At 40.0% G+C, this 13,972-nt stretch overlaps 2 protein-coding genes across 3 annotated transcripts in view; one reads left to right on the forward strand and one right to left on the reverse strand.

Annotated features, from left to right (window-relative positions):
• Positions 1 to 128: 128 nt before the first annotated feature.
• pidd1 (p53-induced death domain protein 1) overlaps positions 129 to 13,972 on the reverse strand; it is a 16,206-nt gene continuing 2,362 nt past the window's right edge. For both annotated transcript variants that reach the window (XM_083546235.1, XM_083546236.1), the window contains exons 3-16: positions 13,072 to 13,485; positions 11,553 to 11,711; positions 11,396 to 11,447; positions 10,502 to 10,703; positions 9,773 to 9,922; positions 9,497 to 9,670; positions 6,794 to 6,941; positions 6,545 to 6,680; positions 5,739 to 5,889; positions 5,491 to 5,614; positions 4,919 to 5,034; positions 4,585 to 4,692; positions 4,264 to 4,457; positions 129 to 1,241 (exon numbers count right to left, since the gene is read on the reverse strand). In XM_083546235.1, the coding sequence (XP_083402361.1) occupies positions 1,001 to 1,241; positions 4,264 to 4,457; positions 4,585 to 4,692; positions 4,919 to 5,034; positions 5,491 to 5,614; positions 5,739 to 5,889; positions 6,545 to 6,680; positions 6,794 to 6,941; positions 9,497 to 9,670; positions 9,773 to 9,922; positions 10,502 to 10,703; positions 11,396 to 11,447; positions 11,553 to 11,711; positions 13,072 to 13,485 (2,369 nt within the window). In that variant the 3' untranslated portion in view covers positions 129 to 1,000. The remainder of the gene's footprint in view (positions 1,242 to 4,263; positions 4,458 to 4,584; positions 4,693 to 4,918; positions 5,035 to 5,490; positions 5,615 to 5,738; positions 5,890 to 6,544; positions 6,681 to 6,793; positions 6,942 to 9,496; positions 9,671 to 9,772; positions 9,923 to 10,501; positions 10,704 to 11,395; positions 11,448 to 11,552; positions 11,712 to 13,071; positions 13,486 to 13,972) is intronic.
• pnpla2 (patatin-like phospholipase domain containing 2) overlaps positions 8,564 to 13,972 on the forward strand; it is a 27,287-nt gene continuing 21,878 nt past the window's right edge. Inside the window, exons 1-2 of the mRNA XM_083546387.1 lie at positions 8,564 to 8,703; positions 9,781 to 9,898. The gene's annotated coding sequence lies outside the window, so the exon portion shown is untranslated. The remainder of the gene's footprint in view (positions 8,704 to 9,780; positions 9,899 to 13,972) is intronic.

Raw genomic sequence — 13,972 nt, forward strand, 5'->3', positions numbered from 1 at the left:
AACTACGACATCGCCTGCACCGCACTCTGTGACCTTGAGGTATAAATAACTAGGACGAATTGGCTTCTTCTTACTACGTCGCAGTCTGTATACAGTACTTGTAAGGATGGGTGCTGATAAACCTGCCATTATTCTTTCACAACACATTTATTTTATGCATGTGTTCATAAAAATATGTAATACAAACAACACACACTCATACCCTACAGTACATAAACAAAAAATGTCTGCAGACACCTGACCATCAAATAACTCTTTATTGAAAATCCTGATCCGGATTTAATCCTCTTCCATTCTTCTAGGAAAGGTTTAGTGCTAGATTTTGGAGCGTGGTTGCAGGGATTTGTGTTCATTAACCCACAAGAACATCAGCTAGATAGACACTGATGTTGTGCAAGGTGGCTTGGGGTAGACCAAATTCATCCGCCGAGTTGACGATCTGACAGATCTCTGTACAGATTAGATACACAATCGTATTGCATGCTATTAAAGAGATTCTCATAATAAATATTGTATACAAAAGGCCTACACATGGGTCTGATGGTCAGGTGTTCAGCCATATAGTGAAGTTCGTTTTATGTTTAAAAAACAAAACAAAACAAAAAAAAACTTACACTCAGTGATAAAAAATAAACTTCACACTGGCGATATAAATACTTGTGCACTCCAGTTCCAGTCGGTGACTGTGTGCACAAGGCTGCTGGAAGCTTCAGGAGCCAGAGAGGAAATGTGAAAGAAGTGTTTTCAGCAGCTATGTGTGAAGAGCTGATTCAGCCCAAGAGCAGCTCAGCCATAGCAACGATTACACAGTGGAAAACCTGACAGCTTGGACTCGGAAAACAAGTGTGTGTGTGTGTCTTATATTAAATGATTGGCTCTTTTAAATAAAACACATAATGTACAAAAGACCAGCACCATTAATGTGATTTGGGCATTTCAGAACTTGGGAGTGGACTCAATTATCTTTACAGCGTGTGTGTACAGTACGTGCATGTGTATGTCAGCTTAATTGAGACTGAGCCGAGGTTGCTGGGGTTTCTGTCTCTAAGCCCACTCTCTTCAGGGACTCTGTGTACTTTCTTTTCCCCAGATTCACTATGTCCTCCACTTCCTCCGCAAGGTCCCGCCTCCCGCTCTCAATCAGAGCATCAATCAGTCGTGGGACCGCTCCGGCTCCCGCCTTCTCCTGCCCTCTCGCCCAATGGAAGAGCATCTCCAACACCATGGTTCCCAGGTTATCTCTAAAAAAAAAAACACACACACCAAGGTCAGTGTTTTCTCAGCCATATGGTACAGGACTGAATGTGCAAAGCATGGTGTGTTTAGATATTTGCTGACATTGGGTGTGCTAAATGCTGGATTAGCCACAAGTATTTAGGTGGCTTTTCAGTATTGACGCATCACTTGAACTTGCTGGTTGAGTTTGCAGAGTTAAAAATTTAAGCAGGGCTATGTATGGAATGTTAAGCTAGATTTTTCACAAGCTACAAAGCAAACCGTTTAATGGCATCAGCGCCATGGAGCTACCTTGTCGATGACTCAGTAATAGCTAGAAAAGCTGAATCTCCTGTGCTTTAGCCAAAATCTTAACATACTGTTCACATATTGATGGATTTCATATATTCAGTTATAGAGATTGACCGATAAAAGATTAATCAAACAATTAACTGAATAACTGATTAACAACTGATATTTTTCCATGTAAAATAGTACTGAACTTTATTACAAAAAATACTGAATCAGTACTGAATCATGAAAGAGCTGCTCTCGGAATGACAGCAGATCTTTTAGCCCCTCCAGCAACGTATGCAACCTGGAAAAACTATCCGTATTAATTTTTGCAGATAGTTCCAACAAATAACTATCGGTGCCGATTAATTTTGACCTCTAATCAGCCGCATGCTTGAATGTGATCTCATGACAGGGTGTACGTTATTTGTTTAACAACAACTTATTTTTGGCAGTAATATGTAAAATAGTTTTTTTATTAATGCGCTTGCTCTCACATTATTGCTTTTATAGCAGCAGCTCTACAAGAGACTTCGCATTACCTAAGACTAATAATAAAGGATTTAATAAATAGATAAAAAGAGTGTTGTTTAGTACAGTAACACCAATAATTAGTGGAGTTTGGTGGTATTAGACACCAATTTAACATTTATGGAAGGAGTATGGATTGTAATCGTCTTTAACAACAACTTTATCAGCACAGTTTCTACTTTGCAGTTTCGTGGAAAAATGACAAGAGTTAGACAAAAAGGGAAAGATAAATGAGGAATGGCAGAGAATTAATGACCTTTCAGCACAGAAGTGAGAAAAGAAACCAACTTTGCCTCTTGGATGCTCCAAAGCAATAAATCCAACTATAAACTGATAAAACATTTTGAATATTAAAAAACAAATACATGGTACATTGCTGTGATATTAAAGTCTATAGTGTGCTGTTATAGAAATAAAATATGCTTAGATTGGGCAAGATTTGGAGGAGCTCTGCATGTCTGTGCATCATCTGTACTCTTGTGCTTGTTTAATTACATAGTATCTTTTCTGTCTTGCTATGGAGAAATGCATTGTAGAAATTCTAGCCAAAAAGCGTGTGTGTATGCATGCAAAATACCCTGCAGTGTCCCAGATGGCCCAAAGATGACTGACAGGAAAGAGATTAAACATTCATTCTCATGCATATTCATGTTGCTTGCCTACTTAGTATTTGTCTTTTGTCATCCAAACCTAACATATAATCATAAGTAATTACGCCTATACACAGAAACTCTCTTAAAAGTATATGAAATCATGAATGCATGACATGTATATATTAAATTAGGAAGTTCTTCAGCATATTCAGGTATTACTCACAGAAATACTGTATGTTTGCCTTGTATTCATATATTTACACCGATCAGGCATAACATTATGACATTATACCATTATGACCGGTGAAGTTAATAAGACTCATTACCACTTCATAATGGCACTTGTTAGTGGGTGGGATAGATCAGAACATCTCCAAAACTGCAGTTCTTGTGGGATGTTCCCAGTCTGCAGTGGTAAGTATCTTTTAAAAGTGGTCCAAGGAAGAAACAGTGATAAACCAGCGACAGGGTCATGGGTGATCAAGGCCCACTAATGCACGTGGGGAGTGAAGACTGGCCCAGGTGGCCCGATTCAACAGACGAGCTTCTGTAGCTCACATTGCTGAATCAGTTAGTGTTGTTAATGCTCGATTGGTCAGAACTGTTTTGGCAGCAACAAAATATTAAGCAGGTGGTCATACAGTGGAACCCTGTTGTACGAGCAACCTATAGTACGAGCAAACGAAGATACGAGCAAACTCGCTCGCAAAATTTTACCCTGTTTCACGAGCAAATTTCGAAGGCACGAGCAAACTCACGCTGCCGGTTCCCCGTTTTCGGCGAAGGGTCGCATCAGTCGCTTAGTTGATGACGTATCACTCGGTCGCTCTCGTTGTTCAGTGCAGCAAAAACGTAACTGTGGCAGCGGGGGCGTGGCCGAGCGGCGGTTTGTGAATGGAGGGCGGTTCCGGGAGCAGATAGGCAGGGGATTGCCTCACCTGAAGTTAATGTGACCTAATCATTGTTCTCCTAATTCCAGTGTTTGGAGGGTGCATTTAAGGAGAAGACCGTGTATGTGTGTGTGTGTGTGTGTCAGAGACGTGCTGCGTGGGGCACTAAGCAGGCCAACACTATAAAAACAAATAAAAGGGGCTGTGAAGCCTTTGCATCTGACCTGTTGTGGCGTTCCTTATTCCTCTCCCACAGTAACTTTTTTTTAGTTTTATATTTTTATTTCACTAGAAATCTTGAAAAATGTCTCTTAAGAAAATCAGTGATGGTGCTGTGAAACCGAAAATAAATAGAATTACATGGAAACCGAGGAGGTTATGAGCGTTTTGTGCTTCTCACACTCGCAATCAACCACAATCACATGAGTAAGTGTTAAATTATGTTTATATTACGGTAATTTGCGGTGTATTTGTTTTTAAAAATAGGCTACAAATACTTTTTAAGTGCAGAAATAAGCGATCGGATGAGATCTCGGAACGGATTAAATCTTTTACATTCATTCCTAAGGGGAAAATCAGTTCGAACATACGAGCAAATGGACACACAAGCAATTTTCAAGAACGAATTATGCTCGTACAACGGGGTTCCACTGTACTGTTATGCCTGATGCGTGATTTACAGCACCATCTGGTGGCAGACATCCTCTCTCTGCCTCTGTTGCGCTCCTTATGATGCGTACCTGTGTTTGAACTGGATGCGATCCAGCTCATTATAACTGATGCCCAGGTTGATGCCAATACTGCGCCAGTCCTGGCTGATGCGTAATGAGATGGACAGTAAGTTGGTCTCTGTCAGGTAGCCGCTCTCAGGATCGCCCAGGTTCAGCGGAGGGTATTGCCGCTCTGCATACACACTGCCCTGCTGGTCAGCACCCTGTGTATGTGAGACGGCATGAGTGTAGGACTGTACAAGAAGTACACAAATGGTCTTTTCTTTAAAGCAGCAATCTTCAGTCTAACACCATGTCTGTTACAGTATTTATCCACTCTGTAAATCTTACAGGAAGTCTTAGGGGGAGTGTAGCCATCCACTGGCTGTCGTGGCCTTTCCTTTTAAGAGCCACTTCCTCTGGCAGATCATTGGGAACCTCGCCTCTGTAGAACGATACCTGAGACAATAAACAATTTATATACCATTAGTGGAAAGACTCATCTACATTCCAAAATGCATTGTTTTTCAATTATCAAAACTCTAAAAAAAAAAAAAAAAAAAACCCAGGACTATGCCAATTATTTAATAAACTATTTAATTTATTATTTATTATCAATTTCCTATCTATTAACATATCGTTCTTGTCTGAAAGACAAGCATAGGCAAGACTGGTCCCCGCTTACCTGTCCTCGGACAGTTCCTTCTTGCTGATGTGCCGAGCACACGTGTATCTCTTTGATGTTCTTGAGGTGAGAGTAGAACGTGAAGGCCAGTCTGCCCTCTCTGCAGTCTGGTCGATCTGCAAAAGCACATTAGAAGCCGTGTTATATGGAAAATGGGCATTCGATAACTTTGGCATGAAATAAACAGCAGCCTATGAGATAAAACCCATTAAAGATGCACATGTTCAGGCAAAAAAAAAATAAATAAATAAAAAACACGGGCGATATAGTTTTAACAATAACAATCTGCTGTACCATTAGGTGGTTTATGGGTGTGTGTAATTTGATCTATGTTTTATAAAGGGTTTATACAAACACTACCCAATAAATGCATCAAGCATTTAATTTCAATTTTCAATATATATGCAATAAATAAATTAATAATGAAATCATCTAATAGGTACAGTATACTAGTAATAACTTAGTTATGCGCCTGACCCTGAAAATTTGTATTGCGTGAAACTGGTCTGTGGTAATGAAGAGGTTGCTGCCCTAGAGTGTGTGTGGAGTAAAGTGAGTCTTTGTATGAGCACCAGAGGTTATATCGATGCCTCGTTCGAACCCAGCAAAGAACTGCTCTCCTTCCAGCATGTTACACACATCTGAAGGCTGAGGACCATCATACTGCTCTGATAGGGAGTCTAATCTACTGTCGATCTGCACAAGAACACAGACACATAATGTCTCACAAAAAAATAATAATAATAATAAACTTATGACAATAATGGTTATAGAAAAGTAATATTTTATGGTGTGTATTTGCACACACAAACGAACACACCTTATCCGAAGGCAGACACTGCAGTAGCACTTGTGTGAGGTCTTTTTTTTTCTGCAGCACCAGAAATTGGACCCTGAACTGTTTTAGTCTGTGGTACACCTTCCGTACCACTCCACTGATGCAGCTTTGAGTGGTGTACCATAGCCAGTACCTAAACTCACAAACACACACAAATACACACAAATACACACACACACACACACACACACACACACACACACACACACACACACACACACTCACAATCATCTCAATCCGAACCAGTTCATAGCTCAAAGATAGAGTTAAGTCATAAATTTAAAGGCGTTTTTATTATATATTATAACTATATATATTATATTATATTAGCGTTAAAGCCGCGATATGCAACGTTAGAGGATTTGTAGCCCTTTCCAGATTTTTCTACTCAGTGTGTTTTTGCATGTATTTCCGAACCACCATATAATTTATTTTTACAAGTATTTCTATAGGCACTTTTCATAGAGTGACTTTTTTTTTTTTTACCTCCTGACCATTCGGAATGTAAATTAAAGAGGCCATACTGGAAAAACAAACATGGAGAAAGAAGTGCCAGTCTTGTTAGTAAGCAAATATAGAAATGTTGTTGATTTGTGTCAAAACTATTTCAGCACCAGTTCTCAGAAATGCTACCAACTGAAATTTCATCGCCTTACATACTGCGTCTTTAATCAAAATGGGAAAAATGATGGAACCATGCACACACAAATCATATCAACCACAAAACACAGGATATTACACTGCTGCATTACAAAGCATGAACCTTTGTGCATGGTCTCTTGACTCACCATGAGAAGTGTGTGACAAAAAAGATGGCATAGAGTTGTGTGATGTGCAGAGACACCTGAGCGGTGACATCAGTCCAGGTGTGGGCCTCCGGGTCACCATGCATGAGGTGCAGCCGAGATGTATCCACTGTAAGTCCTTAAACACACAAATACGCATGCACACGCACACACACGCATACACACGTTATAGTAACCTGTAAGAAACAAGTGGGAAAAAAGTAAATAAGAGAAAGAAAATATTCTAAACACCAATTAGTCCAGGTGGAAGGGGGATCTGCACTTTGACTGGCTGGAGGAAGGGAACGATAGGAGTTTGGGAGATGCACAGGAGAGGGCTAGCACTGGCATGTGGGTCTCCAGTCAGATCCTGCACCTCAGTCTGCGCCACCTGCAGCACCTGGGTATAGCCAAGAATTTATTCTTACACCATTTACAAAATATTAAGCAGTTTTCATGAGAGGCATGAACTAAATTGCTCATGGACCAATAAACCAAACATACATTGAAATATATGAAATCATAATATAAACAGTGATAACAGATAAAGCTGACAAGTTTGTGACTACTGTATTTACCAAGTACCTTCAATTATAAACTGAGTAAAAGAAAAGTTTGACACAAACCTCAATGTTACACTATATTGCCAAAGGTTTACAGACACCTGGTCATGTGTATGGTGTGATTTTTGAGCATCGCATTTCACATTTAGTCACAATTTGCTCTTATAATTCCCTCCACTCTTTTGGGAAGATGTTTTACTAAAGTTTGGAGTGCGCTTATAGACATTTGTGTTCATCAGCCACAAGGGTGTTAGTAAAGTCTATTCTAAATAATGTAAAGTTCAAAGTAAAGGTAAAGTTAGTAAAGGCTATTCTATTCTATTCTATTCTATTCTATTCTATTCTATTCTATTTTATTCTATTCTATTCTATTTTATAAAGGCAGGTACTGATGTAGGCTGAGGAGGCGTGGGGTGCAGTCAATGTTCCATCTCATCCTAAAGGTGTTCAGTATGGTTGAGATTCAGATCTCTGTAGAAGGCCATTCAAGATCTTCCTCACCAAACCATGTAAACCATATCTTCATGGAGCTGGCTTTGTGCAATGCTAGAACAGGTTTGGGTTTTCCAAAGTCAAACCAAAAGAATATATTGCCATTTTGTGCCTGGATTCCTCTGATATTCTCCTACACTGATCAGGATAGATTAGCTATTGAAAATAAATGAACGTACAAGGTGGAATCAAAAAGTTTTGTGATTAGCTCTGTTTACAAGAAAGTCAAGTCAAGTCAAGTTTATTTGTATAGCGCTTTTCACAACAGACATTGTCTCAAAGCAGCTTTACAGAAATCAACAGTTAAGTTGAATGGTGTGTATTTATCCCTGATGAGCAGCCGTGGTGACTGTGGCAAAGAAAAACTCCCTTAGATGCCATGAGGAAGAAACCTTGAGAGGAACCAGACTCAAAAGGGGAACCCATCCTCATTAAGAGTGTGATTATAGTCTTTAAACAATACAGAACACTGGAGAGAGAGAACTAACATGAGCACTGGAATGTAAGATTATAAGTAATGTTCTTTCTACAGTCTTATACAGTCACTACAGTCTTATACAGCGAGTGGAGGGTGGAGCTGGACGGAACGAGTGGTAAGAAACACCTGCAGCGGTTGAGACTAATCACTGCGTTCTGTTTCAGTCCGGCGATGGAAATAAAAAGGAGAGAGATGCCAACCTCCGGGGGAGAGTTACCAAGCAGAGATAAGCGGAAGGGACTGAGTGTGGGTGGGTGCCGTTGAAAGACGAGATGGAAAGGAGTCCTGAAACCAGGAGTGTGTGGTTGAGCCTAGAAAGGAAAGCACCGGGGTGAAAACGGAAGTAAATAAAGAAAGCTCTGCTTGGTGAACATTTGCCTGTCTCTCTTTTTTCCAGCGCAGAACCAGTGAGTGTTACAGTGGTACCAAAACCCAGTGCTTGAGGAGAGGTATGTTGCCATGGAAACTTTCCGAGGAGAGAGCAGGACCAGACCAACGAGGAGTGCTGCAGCCGCTGCGTCCGCCACCTGCGTCCTGTGTGGCAAAATGGAACCAGCGGCAAAAACGGACACTCCATCGTCTGCTACGCCTCTCCAGGAAAGTCCAGATGACGGTGTACCCAGGGACAGGTAGCTTCTCTCCCTCTCTTTTATTCCCCCTCTCCTTCTCCACCGATCAAGCTCTGCTTGGTGAAAGTTTGCCTGTCTCTCTTTCTTTCAGCATGGAACCACTGAGTGTGTTGACAAAACGTTATGGAGGTGAGATCAGGAGGATTGCTTTCCATCAATCACCATGCACAAGTTACTGGATAGTTTTGACATTTTCGGAGGTTGTACTTTTCTAAGGTTTTCTCTTCGAATTACAGTGATGTTCTTCCGCTTTTGTAACGCTCGTGCCACTCATTACAGCATATGTCAAATGTATGTCATGTCAAACATCTCCGTGGCAGATTTGCTCAGTTTCATGTGGAATTTCACGTTTGTTCTTTGTTCTAACTTGCTGTCCATTATGAAATTTGTATTTGCATTCTGATGCAATATGGCAATTAAATGCACTAAATGGGTTTAGTTTTCACAGATATTCTGGTATGCAATTTCAACAATAAAAATGTTTCTAAAAGGGAAACAATTTACTTGCTCATTTTAAGAGATCTGTTTTCTTTTTTCTTGTATATTTAGGATTGCTCTTTAAAGAAGAAAAAATTATGTTTTATTCGATTAATCAATGGACTAATTGGTAAAAATGACTAAAATAATCGATAGCTGCAGCTCTTTGTGAAAGTAAAAAAAAAAAAAATGTATAAATAAACTTTTGTCGAAAAAAAATAAAAAATACAATTTGTGGGGCCCGGTACCAAATGAACCACCACTACGTACCTGTCATACCCTGCAATTAAAGGTTGTGTTTAAGCAAGACACACACCTGCAGTACAACAGTGCGTGGATGTGCGGTGCAGTTTGGAGGAAAAATTAGTTTGATTCCAGGGTCATAGCGAGACACCAGCAGCGTTCCCTCTGTCAATACCGAGCAACAATCTCTGACGGGACGAGAAACAGCTACAAACCAGGAGAAGTGTGTCACAGTGCAGCACGCCAGCTGTACACACACAAACACACAAAGCACAAACAATGTATCATATTGAGTTGCATAAATAAAGCCTACAATGTGACTTAGAGGACATTAACTCATCTGTGTTACCAGTGCAGGTCTGCCTCGTGGCCTACAGCTGTGCCTGTGGCTCCCTCTCCTGGTCAGGGTGGAAAGTGTACTCCAGGTGTGACCGTCATACCGGCGCACAATCACCTCCCCTTTCCGTGTCCTGTGGTAAGGAACACACACTTCTACAGGCTGGAAGAGACAACAAAGTATAGATAGATTAATAATACAAATTAAGTAAGTCATGGGTATGTTTTTCGAAATGGAAAAAGATTAGCTATTGTGCTAAACACATCTTCAATTGGTACCTGAGATGATGACCATAGAATAACTATACATTTCTTTGCCAAATAAGTGATGAAATTTAATAAAACGTATGACAAATTTAATAAAAGTTTATCAAGCATACAGTTAGAGACTTTGTGAATTTTCTAGGCAGGATTTTCTGAACTATATCATGTACCTCATGCCAAAAAGGTTTAATTTTCTTACAGTCCCAAAGTAAAATGCATCAATGTTCCTATTTCAGATTTACATATAAAACACAGCTGAGATACATTTGGGTACATTTAATAAAGTTGAATTTGAATTTGAAGTTTTGCTTATGCACAGAGTTTGAGGTTGATTTATGAAAAACCTCTCAAATCTAAAGCGCTATTCATCACTAGTAAATGATTGGCCCATAATTTCACAGATAGCAGTGTTTTTTTTAAATACAAAAATTAATTAATCGTTAATCAAAACTAATTAAAAACCCCTTTCATTTCACACCTTGTCAAACGTAACGCCATGCGGAAGCAGTTCCAAAGGACGACTTAGCAGGTAATCATGCTCCTCGAGCCATATCCACTTCCTGTCTGGTTTTTTTCCGGCCCAGCTGATCTGTGTAAAGCCCTTAACGCAGCCCCGAGGAAACAAAAGCTCTCCTCCACCAGGAACAAATACATGACATCCAGAAGGAGACACAGAAAACCTGTAAAAAAAAAATATTCACAAAAAGGGATGTCAAAAAAAGTGGAACATCCTGTAGCCATATACTATACGAGCAAAACTATTGGGACACCTGACTTTTCCAGCTACTAAGCAGCTATGGGGTTAAGAGACTTGCTCAGTTGCGGCAGCTTGGCATAAACTCATGATCACTGGATCCAAAATCCAATGCCTTAACCACAAATCTTTTCAGATCTCACCTCTACTGCCCTACGGCAGCACCTGACTTCTAACTCTTGTGGCTAAATAAACACAAACAATCCTAACAAACTTGTTCGAGCATGACAATGCCCCTGTACACAAAGCCAACTCCATAAAGATTTGCCTCACATGGGTTGGAGTGGAAGATTTTCTGCTATAGAGCTCTGATCTCAGCCCTATTAAACATCTTTGGGATTATTGTAAATGCTGACTAACCTCATCTACATCAGTACATGACTATACTTACTCACACTTGTTGCTGAATATACACAAATCTCCACAATCCCACTCCAAAATTCACCATCTAACATCTTCTGAGAAGAGTTATTTTAACAGTAAATAAGGACTAAATGTGGAACAGGATGTTCAAACAGCACAAAGGAATCTTACGGTCAGGTGTGCACAAGCTTTCGTCCATATAGTATATCTCACTTAATTATTACTTGAAGGCTTTAATTGTTGTGATTAATTTACTTGTGCTGGTTGAAGGCGAGGTGTAACTCTGGTATCGGAGGGTCAGGCTGAGCTGTAAGGAACACAAGATAATAATAATAATCCAGCATTATATATAACAGCATGTTAGGATTTTATTACAAACATAAAATGTGATTAAAGTCGAACTTTGCACAACCTTCTGGTGCAGGGGGGAGGGGTGGGGGGGTCAGGGGACGACCCAATGGATTATTTCCTACATCCAGTTTGGTCAGCTTGGGGAGAGATTTCACAGACTCCGGGATGCTCCGCAAGTCATTGCTGTGGATCGCCAGCACCCGCAAAGAGTGTAAAAGACCTAAGCAAGATGGATAAAATAGATTACCGTAATTTCCGGACTATAAAGCCATATTTAAGCTGCACCCACTGAACTTTACAAATATTTTTATTTTTAACATAAATAAGACGCACCTGTCTATAAGCCGTGTCTACACTAATGAACTTTACACAGGCTTTAACGAAAGACACGTTACACACGGAGAAATATGTTGCGCTTCCTTTAGGAGCATAGCGGTATTTTGGGAATATCCTGGCACAGCATTTTTCCGGTATTACTGCGTGTGTGTAAGACTGAGGAATATGTCCTTATTATTTTCTGATGCTGATTTCTAAGTTTCTTTGACTAACCTGTAACGCTGTTGCCAAGAAAAATAAAAAAGCACGAGATTTGGAAACCTGTCTGTGCTTATATGATTTCTGTTGCAACTGTAGTTACAACTTGAGCTCTCCCTTCACCCAGACTCAACGCGCTACAACGGCTTGTATCTAAGCAGTAGCCTACAAAGAAAGTCATTGTTCACTGTCTTCCTCCTTCCTTTCACAACTATTTATCTCGGGAGTTTATCTTTTGTCATCGTCGTGCGTTTAAAAAAAAAGGTTTTTCTCCCGATGCCGTGCAGCTCAGAACACAGGTGAGGTGTGTTTTTTCCGTTTCTGTTCAGAAATTTCATTGGTCTAATGTTATGGGGTTCAGTTTTTTGGCTTGAAGTTTGTGAAACCTGGAAAAACCCAGGAAAAATTCATAAATTAGCCGTTTCGTTGTTTAAGCCGCGGGGTTCAAAACGCAGGAAAAAAGTAGCGGCTTATAGTCCGAAAAATACAGTAGTGATTAAGACAATCTTAAATAATTAATAAAGATTTACTGTTTAGGATGTTTATTTATATGCATCAATATGCAGATAAATGTCTTTGTCATTAAGGAATGCTCTAACACATTTCTGTGTGTATTTTCCTTTTACTTCTTTCCCTACTTCAAATATGCTACAGACTATGTCCCAAATGTAAAACTGCATGTGACCAGAATCGTATTTCTACACATAAGACTAATTAAATGTAGCCAAAGGGTTTTCTTTTTTGCTATGGTAACAATCAAAATTAGCAACTGAGCTTGACACAACACAAAGCAACCCACATAACTCAAAAAAGAAACACAAAATCTGTGAGCAGGACATTCGGGGACACATTTCAAGATCGTACAAGGTTACAAATGAACTCTCTTGTCTCGCGATAATCAGAAAAGTTGTGGATAGTACGTCCTAACAGGTGACATTTTTTTTATTTTAAATCTAGTGAAATAAAACTAGCTCACAGTAAAGGATTCGAAGATCTAGATACAATTCTACCCACTAGTGCACGTCACACATCACCCTTTCCCTTACCCAACGTCTCGGGCAGCTCTCGAAGCCTGTTGGACGAGAGTTCCAGTGTGTCTATATTTCGCAGCCGGCCGAGTTCATCTGGTAGACTCGATAGCTGGTTAAAGGACACGTCCAGATCCTGTAGCTCATGCAATAGACCGATCTCTGGAGGCAGAGTCTCCAGTTTATTTCCCAGCAGGCTGAGACGGCGCAGAGCCACTAGGCCACCCAATTCTTCAGGCAGGCTGATCAGGTGGTTATGGCAGAGCAGGAGCTCAGATAGGTTACTGAGATAGAGCAGGCAGGATGATAGAGACGAAAGGCGGTTGAAAGAGAGATCGAGGTGGACCAGGAGTGAAAAATGGGAGATTGAAGGAGGAAGAGAGGTCAGCAAGCCAGGGAGGGGTTCACCTTGGGCATCGTAGAAGCGGTGGCCTGTGAGAGCGAGAACAAGCGGTTAGAGTTTACAAGATGGTTTCCATCATACGATGATGAATAACATTGCACTAAAATACACAACATTGATCTCCTTAGTATTTTTGGAACCTTTCACGAGTAGCTGAATGCAGTCATTAATTTTGTACCAGGTTTCAGTTCCACTTTTAAATGTTGAACTTAATTTTAAATACAAGTTTTATTTAAATATGGCACTACTGATTATCCAATGAGAGACCAACGGTTGGAAATTGGAAATGAAATATACTATATGCAGAGACTTACATTACTATTAGACTTCATTTGCAAGAATTTTATAAGTTTTGGGAGAAATGGATTGTGTACACATAACATTAAGGAAAAGTGCAATACTGTATTTCAAAGAATGTAACCTCTTGTAAGTCTTGACCTTGAAATGCCCATGATGATCTTTTGTACTATATATATTTGGGATGCACCGAAATGAAAATTCTTGGCCGAAACCGAA

Source organism: Silurus aristotelis (genome assembly GCF_946808225.1).
Source record: "Silurus aristotelis genome assembly, chromosome: 7".
Classification (NCBI taxonomy): Eukaryota; Metazoa; Chordata; class Actinopteri; order Siluriformes; family Siluridae; genus Silurus; species Silurus aristotelis.